General features: G+C 44.0%; 1 protein-coding gene across 2 annotated transcripts in view; it reads right to left on the bottom strand.

The window, feature by feature from the left end:
• Positions 1-21,604: 21,604 nt before the first annotated feature.
• Positions 21,605-25,065, bottom strand: part of ABL1 (ABL proto-oncogene 1, non-receptor tyrosine kinase) — a 172,958-nt gene continuing 169,497 nt past the window's right edge. For both annotated transcript variants that reach the window (XM_031954848.1, XM_023494307.2), the window contains exon 11: positions 21,605-24,735. In XM_031954848.1, the coding sequence (XP_031810708.1) occupies positions 23,039-24,735 (1,697 nt within the window). In that variant the 3' untranslated portion in view covers positions 21,605-23,038. The remainder of the gene's footprint in view (positions 24,736-25,065) is intronic.

The raw sequence follows: 25,065 nt of genomic DNA, 5'->3' as shown, positions 1-25,065 counted from the left end.
GTCTGAAGGGACCCAGGAAAGGAGTCGTGAAGTAAGGAATAGGGGTGTTTTTGTTTGGATCTCTTCTGTTGGGACCTGAATCCAGCCAGGTCAGCCTTCAAAAGTTCTCCCCCTCATCTGATCTCGGACTTGACAATGGTGAATAGAGGTTGGCCTGGGTCTGTACATAAAGTAGTGTCCCTGGGGCCAGGAGATTGGCTCAGACTGGACCAGAGGTGGTCCAGAGGATTCCCAAGCACTAGGCAACGGTGATGGGGCAGATCAGGAAGCAGGGTGGGTTGCACAAGGTGGTGAGGACTGGACAAAGAGGCAGGGAGAGGGTCTTTTGCTGTGCACCTTGAGACCAGTGTGGACTTCCAAACCTTCAGGCGTCATGCAAGTCTCTAGCCCCTCGGCCCATCCCTGTCTTCTCTGCAGGCAGGATTCCCAGGCTGGACCCCTTCTCAATATCCTCGCCCAGAAATTCACCTCTAGCCTTGTTGCTGATCTTGTAGCTGAGAAGAGGCTGCAGCCTGGAGCTGGGCACTGATCTGGTAGCTTCTTTCTCCTCTTGCCTGTGTGGACTGGGTGGCTCTCAGACTGACCCTGGGGCCTGGGAGGTTGGGCCAGGCTGGACTGTGGCAGGCCTGCCCAGGCCTTGCCTAAGTGTAGAGCATCCCCTTCAGTCTCAGACAGCACAACCTTACTCCTTTAAGAAGCCCGGGCCTCAGAGAGCCCTTTTTTTGTCCTGCTCTGGCACCTTTCCCACGTGGACCATTTATTCGGGCCAGCCCTGGCACGGAGCTCCCTGCACTGGTCTGTCCTCTGGGAGAACGTTACCCAACGGGAGAGAGCTGGAGAAGGGAGCACGGAGGTGGGCTGGAGCGGGCTAGAGAGCAAGATGGGAAAGCTGCTTCTGTTGCCCCCAGAAGCACGTGGCAGAAGCAGATCGAGCCGGGTAGTTTCATGCCCGCTGCTCCGTCCCCAGACCCTTAAGTGAAAGACTCCCCAGGCTCGGCAAGTTCTCTTTCTTCTGCGCCAAGGAGGTGGTTATCTGCACACGCTGTTTGGGGCCAAGCCCAGATGTTCCTGAATGGGCCATGTGCCCATCTCTTCCCTCCCCCTTGTGGGGGAGAGCTTCGGCCTCGGGGCTGGAAGGCGTTTAGACCTGCCCCTGACCGGGGGCTGCTGGATGAGCGTGACCCATCTGGGGCAGGTGCCCTCCTTCCCGAGCTCGGCGAGCTCCATCCCTCGTTTCCTGTCCCCTGTGGTCTCTGCCTCCGTGGGCCAGGCTTCTAGGCCGCGGAGAGAGCTCCAGAGAGGAACCTGTAGCCCTCCTAGCCTCGTGTTCCTCATTTAAAAAGCAAGGGGAGGAGGCAGCCCCATCCCAACCCTTCCTGCTGTGATTGCAGACTGGGTCCAGGTTGACAGAAATTCCCTCCGTCAGGAACTTCCCTCCGGCATCCTAACCCTCATTAGCAGGCAGAAGTAGTCATGGTTCGGTTGTCAGGGATGGTAGGTATTTTTTTCCTCTGCTTCTTTTGAAGTCACCTTCCCTGGAAGTGCAACAAGCCCTGCCCCCTGCTCACAGGGATTAGCACCAGCAGGCCTTGGAAAGCAGGGGAAGGAGGCCTTCCTTGTTCCTAGGATTTTGGGGATAGGTCTGCAAGGGCTTCAGAGATCACCCAGTCCAACCCCTTCACTTACAGCACAGCCTGAGACTCGATAAAATGAACCTACTCACCGAGCCCCAGAAACGCTAGAGCCGCGACAAGAACCCATGGCCTCCGACTTAAAATTCTGTCAGCCTTTCCATCTGCCCTCTTTTTTCTGCTCTCTGACCAAGGGCAGGGATCCAGAAGGACCCTAGAGAAGGGAGCAGCAGAAGCAGAAGGGAGACACAGCATCTCCCGCACAGGATGAGGCTCATTTTGCAGGGATGAGTGAAAAAATTACCTGACACAGAGAACTCAGGTCGTAGTTAGAGTATCTCAAAAGGGCAATGAGCCAAAATGTGAAGGAGGTTGGAAGGAACAGAACTGTCATTTCAAACTTTCACTCGAGCTCAGACACTGCGTCCCAAGTACCAACCTCTTCATACACGCATTACACGTGCATGCACACACACATGCCATTCCCTGGAAAATGTTGTGATCAGATAAAAATGGCTAGCAAGGTATTGAGGAAAAGCCTTCAGCCAGAGGCAGGAGAGCTTGCGTTTCTATCCTGGCCTCTGCTACCAACTTGCTGCATGACTTTGGATAAATTATATTACCTTTCTAGTTCTTTATCATCAAAATATGGGTGGATTAGTAAAGAGACTAGCAAACCATTATTTGTGTCATATTCCCCTTTGGCAATTTGGTACAGCTGAGGGACTCCTTGGAATAATGTTTTTAAATTATTGGAGGAAATGCTAAATTTCATTTTGGAGTTAGTGAAAATAAAGGTATAAATTTTTTTCTCCCATTAATTTAACGGATCCCTTGATATCTCTTCATGGACCTCAGATTAAAAAGTCTTGGATGAGAGGATTCTAAAGTCCCTTCCGCTCTGCACTCCACAAAAGCATGAAGGTTCATGAAAGAAGGGGTTTTCTTCCCCTGACAGTCATTATACAGGCATCCCCACCCTACTCCCACAAAACCCTTTGCATTTCCAGAAAACACAGAAAATAAGGAAGCTTCTCTCTGCTGGAAATCTAGCAAAGACCAAAGGGACATTGAGGAAAGTTTTGCCTCAGGGTGGGAAGGATGCATGGGTATATTGCAAAACGCAGATCATGGCTGGGCCCTTTTCCAGGGAGTACAGGCTAGCCACATTGTTTACCTTAAACATACCACCTTTCTACTCCAAGTCAAAACTGGATGATGAGCAAAAATGGAAGGGCCAAGTTACCGTTGTTCTCCCTGACCTGGCTTTTCCCCCACTCCAGGGAGGTCTTTACAAAGGCCTGGGTAGATTTTCTGGTCTGGCAACTGTCAAGTCAGGAGTTCTAAAGTCAACCCCAGCTACTTCATACCTCGGAGATCTGCACCTTTGTCAGTGTGGACCATCCCTATAGTCACAGATGCTGTTTCCTTCCCTTGCTAGCCAATTTCATGAGAAATGATAGGTAGGTAGGGGGGTGGGTAGATGATAGATTGATAAGCCAGTGGCCAATTGTTTGGACAAAAGCCTTTCTGCTCGTAGCTAGGCTGGTCCTCCTCAGGGCATACTGGAATCATTTGGCAGAACCTTCTGGAGCTTGTACAGCAGCCTTCTCTTTAAGAACCCAGGACCCCCTTTGCCTCCCAGTTAGCCATCAGAAGACTTTATGACTCTGACCTATTTACCTCAGGTTCTGTGCTTCTCTCTCTCTGTCCAAATGTATTTACGGATTAATTTTAAATTAAAGGACCTGGAAAAGGAGTTTCCATATCTCCAGGTGTAGAACTTGGGTTTCCATCACTTAGAACTGAGGCTGGCAGAGTCCTTTGGGGGTGGAAGGCTGTGAAGCTAGAGGTGGTCTGAGAGCCAGGACGGTCAAAGCCTCACCTCGCCTAGGACCTGGGTGAGCCGACTTCCCTCTCTGTGAAACTTGCGTGGGAAGTGCCAAGCATTTTCTGATCTGTCACCAAACAAACTCCCGGTGAGATGTTAATTGATTCACAGATGCACATGAATCAGAAGGCACAGAAGGCAATTTGCCCTTTTTTTTTTTTTGGCTGTCACACAGATGAGAGGCAAGAGAGTGGAGGAAGAGCAAAGTCTAGTGGTTAGAGCCAAGGAAAGGCAGCTAGGAGCTCCAAATTTTTGCGGCTCAGCAACCTCAATCCAGCCATGATACCTGTTCTGACTTCAATAACTCTGGCTGTCAAATTAAGGCTGAACACCTATTCCCCCGGGAAGCCTAAATAGTAAAGGTGTCCCCAGGCTCTTCAATGTACCTGGCAGAGCCGTATCTAGGAATTTTTGCACCTAGGGCATTTCAAGCCTCCAAAGAGCAAGCTTCAATAAGTGGTCCATTTGTTTTCCCCAGGGAAGAAGACGGGAAGGGAGTGGCAGGTGGGGGCCTGCCATCTGGAAGCTTTCTGTTTTGACTAATTATTCTTGCTAAGTAGGTGCTAACCTCTGTGATTTCTGTGCTCCTGAAGGCTTACACGTACCACAGGCAAGCCTTCCATTCAGCACCCTGAGGCAAAGGACCGATGGGGCCATGGTAGCCAGGGCTCACACCCCAAGCCGCCACTCCAGGGCACTCTCTTTATAAGACTGGCATCCATGTGCCCTCTGGGGATGGGGGCTGGTTCATGCCATGTGTAAGTCCCTGACAGATCCCCTCCCTACCCTGCTATCCCTTTCACAAAATAAAGTAGAAAATCTCAGCCTGCCAAAGGCCACAGAGATCTGCTACATCCTGCCAGGGGCTAGTGAAGACTTTTTGTTTTTACTGAGTCATCTCAAGTACGTCCAACTCTTCACAACTGCATTTGGGGTTTTCTTGGCAGAGATATCGGAGTGGTCTGACATTTTCTTCTCCAGCTCATTTTACAGATGGGGAAACTGAGGCAAACAGGGTTAAGTGACTTGCCCAGAGTCAGACAGCTAGTAAGTGTCTGAAGCTGGATTTGAACTCACAGAGATGAGTCTTGTTGACTTGAGGTCCGGCACTCTAAACTCTATGGTACCCCTAGCTTCCAGGAGGACTTTGGTGGGGTTCCATTCTAGAACTTGTCCCCTGGTTTTTCTAGCACATAGGAACACAGCAAGGAAAGGCCCAGTGGTGACCTTCGTCCCCTTTCATGGACCTTGTCTGCATGCTAAATGCAGGATGGATTAGCGAGTACCTGTATTAGAGATTTTCTTGCATTTTTAGAGAGAGGTCCCTTCAGATCATGAAATCTTGGATTTGAAATAAAAGATGTAAGTTTGTTTGAGTTCTAGCTCTCATACTTTACTAGTTGTATGACCTCTAGGAAGATATTTTGCTTCTTTAGTTCTCAGTTTACTAATTTACAAAATGGGAATAATAGTTGTTAGTAATAGTACTTCTCATATAAGGGAATAAATGAAATCATGCATATAAATGTTAAAGTGCTATAAAAATGTAATTGTTAATATTTTCTTCCTGAGAACAAGCAGAAAGGTTGCATTTCAATCAGCAGTTTAAACAAAACAAAACAAAAAACTCTTTAAAAAAACCAGCAATTTAATTCTCTGGTCCTGCCCTACCTCCCCCCAAAAACATCAGAATATATAATATATACTTACATCATATATACATATATTACAATATATACACATATATGCTATGTTTACATAATCATATATACATGTATATGTTTATTTGTTCATCTAGTTCCACCTCCTTCCTTCTCCAAGCACTCCTTTCCTCAATTTTAAAAACCCAAATGTGCTTGCTGGACACCAAGGCTTATATAAATTTGCCCTCCACTTTCTTCCACCTTTTGCCCTAAGCATCACCAGCCTGGGAACTCCCCAGCAGGAACCCCAGGAAAAAATCAAAGGTTGGATTGCAAAATTTTTTCACATTATTTTCCCCCTTGCAACCACATATAAATAGCTTTGATAGAACCTACACTTGGGCACCAATGTGAGTTTGTTCCTGCTATTCCTCCCATCCTCCTCCTTCCCCTCTCCCCTTTCCTCCCCCTCCTCCCTCACCCTGCCCCAGGCGGAGTCCACACATGTAATGTTGGAAGGAGCCTCTCCATCCTCCCGGGGGCTTTCCTCCTCTGGTTTCTGCCCTGCTTGGCTTTGCTTTGGGGCCAAAAAAGTGAGCTTGCTTTTGCGCCAGAAGCAGTTGAATCCCCCCATCGCCCCATAAGAATCTCTAAGCAAGTCAGTTCGGAACTGCCAAGAAGGTATTTAATACAGTGTAAGGATGTGGGGATTTGGGGGGATTAGGGGAATGTGTAAACAAGTCCCACCATCTTGGACTGCAGTTGAATCTGCCCAAGAGGGCACTGTCTGCAGAGAGGGTCATGAGCAGGAAACGGAGGAGGCCGAGCCGGAGCCGGGAGTGCCTGGGGGGCCCCATGACGGGGATCCCTGCAGCAGAGACAGTTGTGCTGAGGTTCCAAGAGGAGCTTACGTTCCCGGGAAGGGTTGGGAGACCCAGTTTTAATTGTCACAAACTTGTGTGACAGTGCACAAGTCAGTCCCCTCTTACCCCAACTCGACTTCCTCATCTGTGAGGTGGGGAGGAGTAATTTGTTTGTCTGCCTGGTGACCCTGTGGAGTTATTGTCAAGCCCTTCCTAAATAATGTATATATTTGAAAATGTGATTTGAGAGTTAGGTGATAGATTTGCATATGGACATATGTGCTTGCACCCATCCCCGGACGGCCATGTCTGTACAGACACATCCACAGTGACACTGTCCCTTTCCTCCTCCACTGCCCGCCCGCACATTTCCCAGCCACATTGGGAGTTGTGTTAAGTGAGCGTCTCCCTCCCGGCCCACAGCAAGGAGCAGCACGTTTCAGGGGCATGGCACAAGCTGGGGCAGCCCCCCTGTCTCTGCGCTGGTCATGGCAGCTTCCCCACCACAGAAAGTGGCATTCCCTACATGACAGGGCGGTGCCACCGGGCAGGGGTCTCCTGGTTCTGGGGCCTGAAGCAGGGAGCCAGGGGCCACGTGCAAGAGAAGGGGACTTCCCGGCCCCTGAACTAGGAGGGAGCCATGGAAACCCACTGGACTGTAAAGCAGAGCTCTCCTGGTCATGGAATGGAGGAGATGAACAGCAGGGAAAGGTGACTGATTCAAAGGGCGGGTCAGAGGCCAGCTCTGATGCTTCCTGAGGGTGTGGCCTGGAACAGGTCTCTCGGGCTGTCTTTGTTCCGATGGGGGGGGGGATGAGGGGCTGCATTGGGTGGTCTCTGAGGTCCCACCCAAGTCGAGACGGAGCCACCTGGGACTTTTGTGCAGACCTTCTCGGATGTCCCTTCTGATTCAAACATCCTGTTCTAAAGTCCCTCCAACCAACCTACATTTGATGTCCTAAGATCTCTTGCTAATATGCTTAGATTCTAGACCGAATGAACCCTTCCCCAGTGACTCCTTTTGGTCCATGGGCCCCATGGCCCTTCAGAAGTCTGTGCCTAGCTGTTGGCTGAAGCTGCTGGAGCAGATGTGATGTTTAAAGGTCCAATACGTGTAATTGTATGTGACTGGTGTCTCTCACTTCACATGGATTTCCAATCTCCTTAAAATAAAGGAACTCATTCTGACCTGTCTTTCTTCACTGACTGTGTCTTTGGGTTTTCCAGAGAGAGTCCATTTCCATAGGTAGCTGTAGAGCTCTCGCATTACAGGCATTATTATAGGAAACCTAGGCTCCCAGGACTGAAGGCAAGACTAAGCTCTGCCTTATTCAGAGATGATCCACATTATAGCAAGGGTTTCCTGGACCAGTCAGAGTTCTATGACTGAGATGTTGTTTATCTTGGGAATAATGGTACATTATAGAGGGATTCTATGCTGTGGGCTGTCCAGTAACAAATTGTCCTTGTGGGCCCTCTTTTGTTACTGAGACTAATTGTTTTCTTAATCACTGTTCTGATGTGTTAATACTCCTTAATAAGAACTAAAAGCCTCTAGTGTCTAGTCATTAAAAAAATAACAACAGCCACCAGAGGTTAACGATGTAACAGTCCCAGGATCTGAATCTATGAATGCACACTTCATATATATGTATGTATATAGCCAAGGATATACACTCAGGTCAAATCCTTTTACAACAAATAGCATCTTTTAAAAGTCTATATGTAATAAGAAGATATCAATGGCCCTTATGAGGGGTGACGTTGCTCACTGGCCTTGGACGCAAGGGACCTGGATTGGAATTACTGATCCAAAAATTACTAGCTGTTAGATTGTGGATAAATTATTAAAATGACAATATTCCCATCTGTAAAATGGAGGTAATATTTGCATTGCCTGTATCTTAAGGTTGTTATGGGAAAAATGGTTTGTAGATTTCAGAATACTACAGAAATGGGAGTGATTATTATTTGATGCAAGAAAATTTCAGTTTGCAAGAACTCACCATTTCCTTGAGTTGGTCATAACAGGCTTGATCCATGCATGTATTTTTTTTTTGGTTGTTCTTTCAAATCAGCATAAATCTCCCACCAGGGATCATCCTCTGGGTCTATGGATGGATTGAAAAGGCTAAAGTGAGATCAAGTTCTTTTATGGGTGTGCGAAGAATGGGCAGACACGACTGCAGGTCTTAATCTTTGCAACTGCCCACATGTCTCCAGGCTCAGTGGTGTGCCTGTGTATACAAGTCCAAAGCAAAATGGAGAAGTAGTGAGAATGTGCTGAATCTAACCCGTCAGAGTTGTTCTTTCTATTTATTATTATTACGTCTATCTCTCATCCAAAGATACCAAGCGCCCTCGTGACTGAGACCCTGCTGTCACACCCAGGATAGTGTGTACCCGGCAGGGGTCTGCCCTCCCCCAAGCCCTGTCACCTCTTACTTATCCTGGGCTCTGCACCCTTCAGGGAGGATCTTAGCTAGCTGCTAGCCCAGAAAGGATCATTGTTCCTAAAGTGCTAAGAGTTAATAAGGCTTAAGAATCCAGGATGCCAGGGTTTTCATGCCAATATTGCAAATACTTTGCTGAATGACCTTGTTCAAAAAATGTCTCTTCTCTGGGCCTCAATGGCTCCATCCACAAAAATGGGAGTAGAGAAGATTGACAGAGGGCCATCTTGAAATTCTCTCCAGGTCCAAAGTCAGATAAACAACGGTGAGCCCATAGAATCATGATGTTTGCAGCTTGCCTAAAGGTTGGCTCCACTGGCTCATTTCCTTAAAAGTCTGCTTTTACTGCCCAACTCATCAATCCAAGCAATCAATTCTCCTCTGAATTTATCTTGGCAACATTAAAAGGCTTTTTGCTCAGAAGTTAGCGTGGAATTAACCCCTGCAGTTTTGTGACTGACATGTGCCTTTTCTCTCTGTTGAATTCTCTCAGAACCCAAACCTTACTTGTCAACTGTTCCTGGAAGGCCAACTTCTCAGAGGCAAAAGTAGCAAGCTCAGGTCTTGCCTCTCTTATGCCTGGTCCACACTTCCCAGGAACTGGCCTCAGTCCCTGAAGGCAGCCAGGGAGTATTTAGATGATCACAGAAAAAAAAATAGAAAAAGCCGTTTTTCAGCCCTCATGCTCTGGTGACATGCTTATTGAGTATAAGCTGACATATTCGGGATTCACAGGGATTGGCACAAAATCCCCACATCTGCATCTTCAAAACCACAGTGTATTCCCCCAGAGGTGGCAGATAGGATACAGAGAGGGACATTGTGGTTGGTGAGATGCCAGAATTTCTCTTTAGTGCCATTTCCAAGGCAGAAGGAGGAGCAGGGAGGAGTAAGGGGAAGTACATTGGGCTTGAATGAAGAGAATCCTTGTTTCTAATCCTGCTCTAAACCTAATAAGATTTATATCAAGTCACCTCATTTCCCTCAGCTTCAGCTTTCTTAATTGTAAAGTAGCAATAATAAAGTCTGTGGTATTTATTTCATCGTGTTGTTAGAAAAATAAAACAACAATAATAAAATGTAGCATTTAGAAAATGCCTTCATGTTTATAAAGAATAACCTAATCCCAATTATCTCATCCTTACAATAACCTTGCAAGGTGGATGCTCTTATCCTCATTTTACAGACAAGGAAACTGAGGCGGAGATTACAAAGTGCTCAGCGTCATGCAATTTGTCAGTGTTTGAGAGCTCCAGTCTTCCTGATTCCAGGCTCAGCACTCCATTCACTAAGCCACCTAATTGTCCTTATCTTGGTTTGTCCTTCTGTGTCAGTGGCCCTTCTCTGTAAAGAGTTCTCCATACGGAGTATTTACAGAATAGCTCTAGATTTCCTCCTCCCCTCAAAGTTAAAACTTGTCTGTCTAGTGTTCCATTCTCTTAAGGCATTGGTCTTTATTAGGGGACAGATAACTAAGCTCAAACACTAATCTCTATAATCACTCCTCCTAGCTAACATAATACTTTAAATAAGGGAGGTCTCTGAAATGTCAGTGCAAAAAGAGAGAAGTTTTGGTAGACTAGCAGGCCAGTGAGGTAATCTTAAAATAATCTTCCTGCTCTCCTCCAAGCCTCTCAACTTTATATATTTCCAGTATGCTGTGATCAGCCGGGAGCTCTGGGCTTTCCAGGACAAAACCCTTCAGGGCTGTTTGGTCTTAGTTTGACCCTGGCTCCCTCTAGACAAAGCCAAAAGGAAAACTTCAGAAAACTCACTTAATCTGATCCTGACTCCAGAAAAAATGGAGTTCAGACCGTCCCAAACTATTCAGGACTTCTCCTCAACTTGGGAAATTTAACGGTCATTTGATCCAAAATGAGAGGAATCTCGTCAGCCTGCTCTTTGCCCATCCCCTTTCCAGGGGTCCTCAAACTTTTTAAATAGGGGCCAGTTTACTGTCCCTCAGATTGTTGGAGGGCCGGACTATAGTAAAAACAAAAACTTTGTTTTGTGGACATTTAAATAAAGAAACTTCATAGCCCTGAGTGAGGGGGATAAACGTCCTCAGCTGCTGCATCTGGCCCGCGGGCCACAGTTTGAGGACCCTTGGTAGACACTCTCGGTAATGAAGACAAAGGGGACTAAAGTTTTATAAAATTTACATAAACTCTCCCATCTCCTGGAGAAGAAAACCGCAAAACATTTAACTAGGTAGGGAAAAACCTAGACCCAGTATTGGGTCTCAGCTGGGCTATCCCTTCTCAAGTCTCTAAATCCTCCACTGGGCTCTGACTAGTCTCCAGTCTCATGGTGACCTTGGTATATGGGTGACTATGGTTGGCTTCTGAGTTCTCAGGGAGCACAAACCTCGAGGCTAACCCTGCACGAACCCAGTTTGTGGCCAGACCCACTCTGTGGGTTTGAGAGCTAAACTGCAAGATATCAGAATGTTTGGGATTGATGAGCTAACCAAGGTCATGAGAGAATCCAGCAGAGGTGGTGAGAGCTATTCTCAGACACCTCTCAATGGAGTTAAATAGGACTTGCAGGGAAGTAAGTGCCCCAAGTTACAAGCCTCTTGACAAACAGCCTAAAGATATGAGAGTTTCTGTCCTTGGAAATGAGAGTCTAGTCCAAAACTGAGTCAGAAAACTTGAGAATTACGAAATAGGAGATGAACTTGGAGGAAGGAGAGACCACTTTTAGTCAGAGTGGAAGCTTCACAGAGAAGCTAGACCTGGATTTCTTTAATGAATGTAGAGATATGGGAAGAGGGTATTTCAACCCCAGGGAATGGCACAGGTAGCATCTGGGGCTTGTTCAAAGGGCAGTAAGCAGCTCAACTTGAATAAAGCCCAGTCTATAAGTAGGAGGGGATACAGCTGGAAAGGTAGGTAGGTGGGAACTGACTGTGACTGTTGGTCTAAAGTTGGACTTTATGGAGAACCACTAATTGTGCAAAGGAGCGACTTGGAAAGTTATACTTTAAGAATATCATTCTGGAGGGAAGAGGACCTTTCCTTCAGGTCTCTTATAGCTAAACAGAGAAATAAAATTCCCTCATCAGCTTCCAGCTGAGATTAAACAACCCTAGCAGTTCCACTTCCAAAGTGATTTGCCTAAAAGCTATTTCATCCTTTTTTCTCGTGTGCCCAAACCACGGAGGCTAAACAAAAACCAAGCCACATGCTAGCTGTTCAGCTGTCAAGGTCAACTTATATAATTTGTTTTCCAAAGGTATGTTCTGGGAACACATACTTTTCTATCTCCAGCAAGCAGACTTCCCACAAGAATTAGACACAGTTGCCACGAGCAACTGAGGAGGCTAGTGATTCTGAGACAAGAAAACGTTATGTAGCTACAGCACGGTGAAACCGGTACCAGACTAGGATTCAGAAGACCTGGGTCATTTCTCTGTGGTTCCTCTTCATTCATAAAATGCAGATGAAAATCCCTGACCAAGTCTCTCCCAAGAATGCTCTGTGGAGCAAGTGAGACCATATATGTGAGAGCACTTTTCAAACCGTTAAAGCACTTACTGTGCGCTATCGCGCTATCAGACATTACCCAAAGGTACAAACCAGAGCTTTTAAAAATTCCATTCCTCAAACTGTTTGAAAAGAAATAGCTTGAGATCAGCGGTGATTGTGTCTTTATCTGAGTTCAAATTCAGCCTTGGACACTTGGCTGTCTGACCCTGGGCAAATCATCACTTAACCTCTGGCTGGCTGTTTCCTCAACTGTAAAATGACCATGACAATAGCATCATCATCTCACAGGATGATTATAAAAATCAAATGAGATAAAGCTTGTGTCCATGACAATTCCCTTCCCCTTTTCCATATATGTTGGTGGGACATTTCAGACCCCTGTTGTGGACCATTTCAAACGGACCTGTTCTGTTTCACGTAGCTCATGACTAACTCCTCCACTGTAGCGGCTAATGCCGATGCTATGATAAATTGCCGTCCACAGTACTTTCCAGTTCTATAGACCAGTAGCAGGATTGTACTGTAAAGCTGTATATCCGGTAAGCTCCATCAAGAATATGGCTTTTCCCAGTCACTAGAAAAGCTGGTAAATTTGTCAGGCTTTGAAAGGATTAACCCAAGACAACAAGGAAATAGAAAGAGATGCTATGTGTAGAAGAAATACTTTCTTTTCTCACCTAACACCTGCCCCCTTCCCTTCCTATCCTTTCCCTACCCAGGACTCTAAGAGAAAGTGAGACATCAATAGCAGAACAAGCAGGGGAGCAAAAAAAAAAAAAATAGGAGAATAAGAGACTGAGGCCATTCTTAATACTAGTGGCAATTGATAATAGTGAGGAAAACAGGAAACAACTACGTTCAACTCATTCAACTCGCCCTTAATGATCCCATCAACTCCTGGCTAAATGAAATGACTGGATAGTGTTTGGGGATGGGTGGGTGGCAAAATTATGCCCCATTCTGCCCTCTAATCAGAATCTCTATTAAGTTTGATCAGTGCCTTCTTGCTCTCCATGGCCACACATGTTCCCAATGGAATCCCAGACTCTGGAATGTGTGGCAATCAGCCTACAAAGGGCTAGTTACACTCAGAAATTGATGCATCCCCTGAAGGCCTATTTAAAGCAGGGAGAGCTCAGGAGCCCTGAGAAGCTCAGACTGGCTCTTTCTAGGCCATTCACTGGAACTAAGAAACCCAGCAACTTCCTGGGGAAAGAAGATCCACAAGAAATAATGTAAGTAGATTTGACTCCTTGTCATGAAATAGCTTACTCCAATACACATCTTGGCTCATCCCTGAAGATGGTTGCAGCTCAGACTCAGGTCCCGTCTACTGCAATTAACAAATGATGCTCAGCTTAGACAGGGGCAAATTTGAACCAGGGTCCAGATTAGATTAGGAGGTTGGACAAGATTGTAGGATGACAACCGAGTGATTCCAAACCCTAAAAAGCTTGAAGCTATTTCTTTCAAGGTGCTGATAAAATGATTTTCATTATTGGGGATGAGACAGTTTCTTTGAAAAGTCACCACCTTCCCCACCTCCATTTAGCAACCATTTCATTAAACCCAATCTCCTTCAACTTGTGCAGGATCCTGCTGCAAAGGATTTCCTAGGAGAAAGCTGTTAGTTCCCCGCGGGTCTTTAAAAACAGGTTTAGAGGGGGTAGGTTTAAGTAGAGAGGCGTTTTTTTGTTTTTGTTTTTCTCCTTTCATGCTTTGTGGCTGAGGTTGCTTCTGTAATGTTTTCAAATGAACTGATTTTTGGAAGGAGCTGAAAGGTCCTGGAGAACATAGTTTTGTAGTCATTAGGGCATAAAGTCTTTATCTAAATCATAGTTCTACTCCTTAGGGGGCCGAATGGGAATGGGAAACCCTAAACTCATAGTGGGACCTCTCAGCTATAGAGGGAGAGTAATTATTGTAGAGGTGATGTGTTTAGAGAAGCTTTATTTGTGCTTCAAAGTCTACCGTGGGCCATTCTTTGAGTGACTCTATGAGCCAGCTGACGGGACTAGTTAGCCTATTTCTCATAGGTCTCCAAGTATGGCGATTACTACAGTGATGGTTCTAAATTCTAGGAGCATTGAATTTAAATGCTAAGAGGACATTAGTAAGCAACTAAACTAAACAGCTTAGCCACTTCTATTATCAAGTTGAGACTTATTAGAAGTGGATGCTCATAACTTTCCACCCAGTGCTTCTGAGATGATAAAGCCCAAGAGTCAATAATTATAATAAAAGACTAATGAGACCAAATTCATTCAACCCTACCAGGGCAAAACTGCACTGCTGTAAACCATTGAAGCAGCTGCAGTATTATAGCACTAAGCTGCCAAAGCAGCCAAATCCAGGGGATTTCAGTAGACTGAAAACCAGCCTAATTGGTACAATCAACTCCCAAGCCTGCTAAGAAAATAAAAGCCCAAATACCCAGCCTAGTGACACTAACTAATGCTTCTTGGAAGTTGGGCTCAGCTGAGGATCTCCAGCTCAGCTCCACAGTGTTTGCCCAGACTTTGAGATGTTACTGTTGACAAGTTGTTTTGAAACACTGAGTGTGTGCAGTCTGTAACTTTCTCCCTCTGCTCCCCAAATGCCAACAAACCAGATGAAAACACCTCACTCTCTCTCCTGTCTCCTCCTCCTGACTCTGGGTGCCTGCTTTCCTCCAAGTGACAGAAGAGAAATCGGAGATCCAGTAGATGGCCCTGGTGAGGTTCAGATGAGGGGCCCAGAGACAGCCAGAGGTCACCAGCCAGGCTTCCCAGGGGGAGCAGCTCGGCGCAGGAGATTCCAAGACCCAGCCTCCCTGTTCGTCATGGCTAAGAAGCTACAAGGACTTGGTAAAGAGCGAGCTGGTTTCAGATTCAGGTTTGGGAGGCAAGAGGTGGACAAAAAAGCTTCCAACATCTACCTAGGAAGTGAAGAAAAACGGAATGGTCTGTTGGGAAGTCTGGCTGAGGAACTGAGTGGCTACAGTAGAAAGAAAGGTGGTTTCAGCTTCCGCTTTGGCCGGGCGATGAAGGGCTGTGGGTGGCTAGGATAATATCATGGAAAGGAGTCATCTGTCTGGAGACTTTCTGCCATCTGTTTCCTCCAAGTTAAATGGCTATCCCTGGTTCTGTCTCCTTTTAATTCCCACTTACCCTAATTACCAACATAAATCACCAAGAAACTCAGAACATTATTATTTGGGCTTTCTGTATGTTATTCTGGGGGGTTGGGTGGGCTGATGTGTGAGTTCTGTGACCCTTCAATCCCAAACTTTGCTCATTAACAGAATGAGAGAAATGGTGTATTCTGGCAAGGAAAAACAAAGCCTTTGTTCAAACTCCCTGAAAAGCAACAATGCTCTGTCTGGATCACTCTTTCCCTCCCCCAGCGGTCTATTTCTGATGGTTTTAAAACAATCCCTTGGCCTCAGTGGTACTGAGCTGAGAAAGATGCAATGCAATGAATAAGAATTGGGAGAGCTTGCATGCCATGCTCTAAGTTGAAGGCAGGAGGACTGAGTGATTATAGTGGGATAATCAAAGTGTTGACAGTCTCCACAGGGATGCCTGTAAGCTGACATCCAAAATGTGGCTGTGAATGAGGAGTAGATTCTACTGGGCACCACGCACAGGTTAAAAAAGTCAAAGTAAAACAAACAAATAAAAAAGACTTAGCAAGTATTCTTATTCTCCAGCCCATTAATACAAAATGCCCCTGGCAGAAAACACTCCTTGGTGTCAAGATGCCATTTTGGACTGAGTAGCTGCCCAAGCTATTCGGATAAACCATCTTCCCAGTACCATGATTTTACTGGGCCAGGGATCTCGTGGGAATTGAATGAGTCATGCATGAAAAAGCATTTATTTGATGCTGCTGTTTAATAAGGCTGTATTTCAAATTTTCAACATATGTATTTCTTTTTAAATAAAAGTTACAACCCCTGCAAACTACACTCAACTACAAGCAGTTAGTGTGTTGGAACTTAATTTTACTGTGCTATGAATGTATGGACACTCTGAAGACTGAAAGTGTCTTAAATATACCCACATACGTCTTGACATTCCTCTAATTGTTTAGGAAATATCAGTGGCCAAAAGATAAAGACAACACAGAGTATGTTTTCTTATTCTATTTGACTTTCTTTAGAGACAACATATGAAAAACAGCTCCTTACCCCCTTCCCCCCCGAAAAAATAGGAGCTAAGCTTGCAGCAGTTTCAGACCTGGGACTGGGCCCCCTGTTTATTTCAAACACAGCTTTGGTGTCTCCTTAGATGCTATCCCATGTCAGATATAGTGATCGGATGCTGCTCACATGTTGGTCTGCTTCAACTGCTAAGACAAGGAGCTTATATTGATGTAACTATAGCAACATTTCCCCTCCTCTTTTAAAGCTGTACTTTATCCATGTTCACAATTGAATAATTTTCCATTGAACTGTCACAATTAATTGGTGGATTTTTATTAGCCTTTTAAGAACCACACTGGGCTGAGCCCAGCTTGGCGGCATGTAGTTTTCAACAGTCCTTTCTCATTTTGTGAAGGACTTGCATTCTCTAGCAACAGTCCTCAATCTTCAATAGTCAAAGAGCTGCTTCATTATAGAGAAACATATTGACGCTACAATAGAACCAAACTGATTTAGAATAGAGAAACAAGGGTAATAAGATGGAAAAGGAATACTGGATTTAATAATTTACTTTCTATTAGGGCTAGTCTCTTTCCACTGGAGCTTTTCACTTAACTCTAAACTGGACACTAACAAAGACAGATTTAATCTCTGGGTCTGGGGCATATGGTCTACTTTCAATGACCATTTTGACTTGGGACAGTGGCAAAGAAGATCAGCTGATGGGACTAATCAAAGGAATATGATGAGGGACCAAAAAGAATGTGTGTCATCATTTGAGGGAAAAGACTTTCAAAAGGGAAAAAGGAAGCAGTGGACTTTGAATTAACACTAAAATCACAGATGAACAAATTCTATAACTCTTAAGCAAAAATTCTTTTTGATCAAATTTTTTTTAATTGAATTCCCAGGATACACTTTTGTGAATCTGTGCCATAAAGTTTTACATTAATTCAGCCAATATTCTCTCATACCAGGTGTCTTCAGTATACAGAACATTCCAAAAGTCCCAGTGCAGTTTTCAGTTTTAAAAGCTTAAAATTTACCCATGTTCACAATTGATTTTTAGGAAACTCTATAAACATATGTGCTTAAATAAAAGATAATTTGAGTCCTTTTCCCTCTAAGTTTTAACAAATATCTGAAAAGCATTTAACTGTATTAACACTGAATAAAACAGTAAACCAGAAAGACAAAAAAAAAATTCATAAGAGCTATGAAGGATACCTAAAATCAATTCTCCTTATTAAGTTTTTGTTCCTTTTTTTTAGAAAGTCACTTTCATGGTCACTAACTAATGTCATAGCAAGATACTAACAGTTGGGCCAGTAGTAAATATGGTGGGTAGTTTTTGACTGTAGTATTTTGATTTATCTCCTTTTGCCAAAAAAGCATGAGATCACAGAAAGTATGGTTTCAGAGAAATGAAAATACTGACATTTAAGTTTTCATCTCAAAAAAAAATTACACAAAAACATCCAACACTCAACAACAAATAAAGCTAGTCTTCCAGTTTACTTGCACATTCAGGCTCAATAATCCTGAAAATTGGAGCAATCAAATTGTTAAATGCATTGATCTGTTAAATCACCTCCCACTGTATTTGGCTAAATTTAGTCTTTAACCCCCCTGCCCTCCTTCATGCCAACCCCACTATTTCCTGGTTAAAGGTCTGCTTCCCGATGTCAACCAACCATCTTATACCACACAGTTACCCTCAGTTCTCCTTCACAGTATACATTAGTCTGTAGATTAGTAGGGGTGAAGGTTTTTGGAAAGCATTTATTTTGGAAACAGATTAGGCTCCCCTGAGCAATTCATTCTCATTCCCTTACTTTTTCAAATCAAGGTCACTGAAGCATCTGAATGACTGTTTGCATCTGTTAATTGTATTTATTTAATACACAAAAAAGTCTCCATTTTGGGTGTGTAAATCTAAAGGATTTCAGTTATTAAAACTGAAGGTGGAGGTAAATAAACAATGCTAATGAAATACAATCTTACTCCTGAGCTTTTACAATTGGTTCTTTCAGATCCCTAAATAAATCCATATTTTGTGATATATACAAAATGCAGCTTTTTCTTTCTAAATTCACAAACCATCTTTCTCAAGTATGACAACCATGAATGAATTTTAGTTTATGTGTCCCCATGCTGTTGAAGTTCAAATGTTCTCTTACCCTCTAAGCTGAGAATATCTGTGCAGAAAGGAGTGCACCCAGGCTCTGGCAGAGTCTTGGAATTTTGCCAAGGCAATGAAAGGAGATCTCTAATCCTCTGAGAACATTCTTGGTTAAACTAAGCAAGTTAGTTATAGGATAGTTCAGAAAATTCTATCTTTCCCAACTCCTTTTCTCCCTCAAAGATCCTAAATATGGGAGCAGAGGTAACAGATAATACTTTGCTTCCTAAACAGTGCTTTAGAATCCTGTACATTGAGGAAAACTTACAGACATTAGACAGAGGACCTCTCTGATCCAAAGGAGAAAGCTGGAAGCCATCTTTGGCACCTCCCAACCCCCAATGCCCAGCCCAATTGATTTGATGCATTCTTGAAAATATGTAGCATTTCCCCTATCTCCAGCCCTCATGAGGCCTCAGTTTCAGTCAGCTGTAAAAAAAATCATGCAATAAATTTCATGTGAATATGTACAGTTTGGGGTATAGGTTCTGTTTTTCCTTATTAATGTCAGTGCTGACTTACCAAAAATCATTTATTTGGTGAAGCATTTGCTGCTAAGTGTCAGAATTCAAATAAGTAGAACTTGACCCATTCTCTTTTTAAGAAATTAACCTTCCAAATTGACAAGAAAAGATTAGTTCACAAGTATGTGTTTTGGTTTTTGTTTTTTATCATGATGTGAATTAGAAATCTATCCATCATTAGTTTTGACTCAAGAGAGCAATACCACAAGAATCTCCTTGACACCTGGGGAAACTGGTCTCAATGCAATTTATCGTAAGTTTTCAAGTGATGTGAAGACCACAGGTTTAGAGTGAGATGTTTATAAAAAGGTCATTTTAAGTCTAGTTTTCTTATCTCAGGGATATCCCATACCATTTTATTATGGTGCTGGCAAGATCCCTAGAATTCTCCAAATGAAAGATAAGAAGTAGTGTTACCTAGTGATATGAATGAACTGGGATTGGGGCAGAGTTAATCTCTGTGAGGTTGCTTGGGAAATTCTTGGGAAACAAGATGAATCAACTTCTAGATTAGAAACTAGATGTCAAATGAAAAGGAGTATTTAGTTAGTTGGGGAGGAAACAGACAGGAGACCTGGTTTCTAGCACTGGTTTTATCATTAGCTAAATCCTTCTCATAATGTTTCAGCTAGAAGGAAATTATGAGATTGTGTGGACCAGCTTCCTGGAAGTTTATGGATGGACAGTGAAGCTCTGTAATGTTTGGTGACTTGAACTAAGAGTAAGGTTGCACAATTTGCACCATCTTAGGTAATGGAAGAAGAATTCGAATGCAGGTCTTCTAATTCTATGTTCAGTGCCTTTATCCAATATGAATGAATCTGGGTAGTGGATTCATGTCTCTGATTCTCATTTTTCTATATACAAAAATGAAGGAATTGGACAAGATGATGGCTTAAGTACCTTATAGCTCTAAAATGATGCAATTCTAGATGTGGAAATCGATCAGTCTTTGGTTCATGAAAATTTTTTATCTAGATTATTTTGTTCCTTCGATGATGCTCAACACACCTTGTTGCAACAGAGTTCCTTTCATAGGATTTTTGTGAACCGTACTTTTCAATATGCTTTGGTGAGCATGAAATGTATTCCTTTGACAAGTCTACTGGCTTAATAAGTATTATTATCAGAGGGTTCTACTTACTTCCCCAACTTCAACTTTCCAAGCTGTCAGCCGGCGTTAAATGGAGACCAAACCCATGAAGAAAGAGAGTCCCTCTTGACAACCTGTGCTCAGTGGGTGGCTAGAACAGGTCTCTGTAAAGGGTTACCATTATAGTCTTATAACACCACGTAGGCCAGCATTCCACAGTTATTCATCATTCCCACAAAGAAATGACACTAGGCATGTCAAAGACAAGTAAACGAGGGGTGCTTTAAGGCTGATGGGTGGTGGCAGAGAGGGTTCAAAGGGAAAAATAAGAAGAAATGTCTTTCTGGAAGTATTAACTCTTTCAGGACAAGAAGTAGCTATTCAGGAAACTAGCTCTTTCTGCACACTAAATAACAGTCCAATAGCATCAAAGTTAATGCAGCTTCACAAAGAAAATCATTTATTCCTTTCTACCTGTCACTATCAAGTGGGATCAATTCATTGCTGTTTAGTCCCACCTTAGTTTCTGAATCACAAGCAGTCTAGATTGCTAGAAAGTTTCTTATGATGCAGGAAAGGTCTGAAAAGAGGGACAAGGAAATTGTTCCTGACATTGCAGGTAATGACACAAGACACAAGATAGCTGCAGTTTCTGTGTGCTGGTAACCATTCTGGGAAGAGGAAGTAAACCTTACTTCAAAAACCTTGGAAATGAAATAGCCAAAGGAAATGGATTTGTTTTCTGCAATAATCATTCACTTATTCAGCCCCTCTCCCCTCTCCCACCCCTCCTCTCAGCAAAATGGAACATCAAAACTCAAGATTTTCACATTTCTTCCCAGGCTCTAACAGATACCATGCATACAAAGTCTTTATATGCCTTTTACCATACAAGAAATCTTCCTTTCACTACAAACTGGATGGTTCATGCAAAATGAAGAGTTAAGTAAAACAATAGATGAAGAGATTCTTATTTTCGTCAACATTGATTTATTTAAAAAATACTAAGGAAGACAGACTTGGACTCAAAAAACATCGAGAGTCACATATTGAACAAAATGTATTGGACCAAAAAAAAAGAAAGAAAATGGCACCATAGGTATTACAGAAAGGACAGTTGAAAAACTATTTACACATTTATAAAAGAGTAAGTCTATAAAAGAGTGTAATAGCAAGATACAAATGCATAATATAGTGGCACATTATGTTAACAAAACAAAAACAGTACCTCATAAAAACAGTCCAAAGATTTTTGTATTGTGTGGTTTGTTTTGTTTTGTCTGTTTAAAGGCAGCTGGTGGTGTTTTAACATCTCCTTCTGTTTGTAAATCACAGCAGTCTGTGAGGGCAAAGAGGTGACATGAGAATATAAAAAGGTATTGAAAGGAAATAATTTTAAAAACCATTTCTAGCAGAAAAATAAAATACAAGTTAAGATGATTAGTGTAAAAATAGTGTAATGCAATAGGGTCACAGGAGTTAGAGGAAAGGGGGAAGGAATGTGGTTTTTTTCTGCTTTCTCTGTTAAGGGGTTAAATTGCACCATTAATAGTCATAACCCTTGTTTCCTGGGTAGCGCTGTGAGCCTCTTTTTAGTCCCCTGCCTATTGCTTCCTGCCTCTTAAACAGCTTGGATACTGACATGGAGAGGTCAAGGAAAACTGTGAGCAGCTGCCCCCATGAGTCATGGTCCCTGTACCTTCAGTACTCCTGGGGAGTCCCTGGGGAAAAATGAGTAAGACAAAAAATGGCTGCCTGCTGTCTGAAATACTTTCTGTGGGTTCTCCCTCCCCCCTTAACAGTCTCTGACAGAACCCCTAGAGAAACATTAGATTGATAAGTGTTGTTCATTGTAATTAAATAAAAGACATTCTCCAAACTCCAAACGTGTGGCCAAATGTGGCCAGGGCCTTTGGGTGTCAACACTTTTTTCCTTTCTCTTTGGTGCAATGAACTCTGTGCTCACTGACTGCTAGTTTCTATATAAGAACTGATGGCCATGATGATGCTCCCAGATTTGCAGATAACAGAGGAGCTTGCTCAGGGAGCCTTCAAGAATGCCAGGAAACTAAACAGTCTACTGTCTCAGAAAGGGGCTGTGAGAATGTGCTTTGCTTAGAGGAGTGCATGAGGAAGAAATGAATGAATACATGACTGGGCCCAGATTTCTGTTCTCAGTATATCATCCAGTGACTAGGGTTATAAAAGAGCAGTACCAGATCTGCCAAGGGCACAGACTGATTGCTGTGGGCAACTGAACAACTTATGCTGTTGAATCCCTGCTTTCCTGTCCTGCTCCTTCTCTATGTTATGGCAGCAATATCAACCCCATTTTCTTTAGAAACCAAAGTCTGCTGGCTCCAATTTGGCACTACACATCACAAAAGGAAGGCAATTTCTTCTCCAGGATAAAGGAAAGACTGGAAGACCCAAACCACTTGGTCTTCAATGCTCACTAGATGAGCCAGTCAGTTGCTTCCCTTATCACAACTTACTAATCCAATAATCATTGGCTCTCCGTCATATAAGAATACAGGAGAGAAAACTCAGCCCTTAGCCAATAGGTGAATCAGAAGGCCAACTTTGGATAGGGCACCCTTCTGAATACTTTCCTCAAATATATTTTTTTTGAAGACTTAAGAAAATCAAATAGGACTATTCTCTTCATGGAACAAGGAGAGGTGAGTGTTAGCAATACTTTACTAGAAAGGCTCAAATATGTTAAGCGTTCAGAAGATTTATCCTTTGGGGAAATGGCAAGAGAAGGACACAGGAGTGTCTCTAGAAAGGAAGAAAACAAAATCCCATGTCTTCCATTTCCACTTCCAACTTAAAGCTCATTTTAAAACAACATTAATAAAAAGGGACAAAAGGGCCTTGGTATTTTGGCTTCAGTCCACAGAGATGGAACTCCACAGATAAGTTTCAGAACAGTAAAGAACCTGGGCTGAAAGAGAGAAAAACATATGGTGTTTGACATTCCATGGCCTAGGCAATTAGGCCACGTGTGCTCTCCAGCAGCACCTTGTGTGCCTTTTCCTGTTCCGGTGGCACTGGTTCACCGGTCTTTTGTCAGTCTATCATAGCTCTCAGGCTACAGCTATTAGCAGGCAGCTCTGGCTGGCTGAGCCCTGACTTCTGCTACCTCTGAACAATATCGCTGATTTCTTTCACTGAGTTGAGAAGCTTGCTAAAGTCCTGGGTGGCAGCAGGGCCGCTGCCCGCCGTTGCGGGGCAGATCTGAAGCTCACGGAGGTTGTTTTCCAACTTGTTGATGGCCTCCCTGAAAGCAAACTTGTTCCGCATCTGCTGGATGGAGTCCACGTAGCTCACACAGAAAGTGTAAAGGTTTTTCCCTGCTTCCAGCACAGCACTATGGCTGGCCATCTGTTCTGAGTTTTTGGAGATAGCCAGGCACAAGGCCTCGGTGCTGTCTAGGACCACACCTTTTGTGATAGCACCGCTAGCAAGCCTCTCTGGAGGCTGGCGAGTTTTCCGCAGGGACACTCGGGTGGATATGAGAGGGACGAAAGCAGTGGACGAAAGCTGTTCCCCTCCCAGGACTGACGAAGCAGATGGCAAAGTAGAGGGGGAGGTGGCTGGAGTGGTTAGTGGGGCCGCTGATGGTTTGTTGGATGACGGGGGCTTTGGTGCAGAGGAGAGCGCCGGCTTTTTGACACCCTCTCCTAACTGGTTTGATTTGGCAGCATCACTGTTCCCAGCATCTGCTACCATAGTCAACTGTTTCGCTTTAAGACTAGGTCCTACATCCCCCGCTGTGTCATGAGAAGGCTTGGTGGATTTCCCAGCAGATGATGACGGTGGGGGAGGAGGGGCAGGTTTAAGTCTGGAAAGCTTTCCTTTGTCCTTCCCTAATGATTCAGAAGAATGTTTGTGCCTCCTCCCTCTGGGCTCTTCACTGGAGACCTTACTGGTTCCCATAAATGCACTGGAGGCAGCTTTGCTAACAGGGACTTGTTCCAGTGCAGCAGGAGCTCCTAAGGCACTAGTTTTCCCAGTTTCTTCTTTGTGGGACAAGCCAGAGGAAACTGTCACTGTGACTTGCTTACGGACAAGTTTTGGTGTCAGACTTGGGGGGCTGGAACCAGGACTGGACTCTGTATCTTTAAAGACATCGTCAACTCCCTCCTCGTTTTGCTTCAGTAGCCGGGGTGGCGGGGTCACTGTGCCCCTAGAAGTCACATCAGATTTATTCTCACTTGCCCGTTTCCTAGGCAAAGCTGGCTTCTCACTCTTGTGCCCACCAAAGGTAGAAGAATCAAACTGCCTTCCAGTGGACTGTAGGTCCCGAGGCAGTGTTACTGACCTCCATTCTGTGTCCTTGGCCCCGTGGGGTACGCAAGAGGCAGAGCACGACCGCAGGAAACGCTTGCTGGAGTTGGAACTACTTTCTTCTTCATTGGTTGCCAGGCGGCTACTCGCTGATGCAATGGATTTTTTCCACAAGTGGGGAGACCGGAAGCCTGAGGACCCTGACACTGCTCCATTGCTAACATTCAACCCATTGCTTGGACTTGGGAACTTGGATGACTCGGCTGCATCTGAGGGAGCTGTGATAAAAGTGCCATTGAGGATATCTCGGGTTTCATCCTCTCCACCCGCCCTGCGGTCTGAATGGCCATCCATCTCCCGAAAAGAACTGCTGCGTTTGGGTGGGGTTGGAGCTGTTTTCTTCTTCTTCTTGATAAGAGCACTGAAGAGGTTGGTTTTCTTGTCTTTGGGGAGAAGACGTTCATCTTCGTTCAGATTACTGTCCTGGGGAACTCTTTCTTTCCTTGGGAGCAGTGGAGAAACAGCAGGCTCATGATCCAAAAGATCTGAAACAAAATTAGGAATGTTTGAATGAATCAAGAGAAAGCATTTCCACATCACTTTTTGTAACCATTCCATTAAGACTTCCTTCATATAAAATTAGATTCTGCAGCATAGGAGCCCAGTGGGGCACAAATTAACACACTATTTCCTAAAATGATCATCAATAAATATTTTTTTTTCAGAGTAGAGATTCCTATCTAATTTTGACAAATTAGTTCTTTTGTATTCGGAGCTCTGCATTCTGGTGCACTCACTCTATCAAATATGTAACTGTTTTCTCCTCTAAAAAGGCTTCTTACTCACCGAGGCACTGAAAACATAATAAAAAATAG

This window comes from Sarcophilus harrisii, chromosome 2 (genome assembly GCF_902635505.1).
Source record: "Sarcophilus harrisii chromosome 2, mSarHar1.11, whole genome shotgun sequence".
Taxonomy (NCBI): Eukaryota; Metazoa; Chordata; class Mammalia; order Dasyuromorphia; family Dasyuridae; genus Sarcophilus; species Sarcophilus harrisii.
This window is presented reverse-complemented; position numbering and strand designations above follow the sequence as displayed.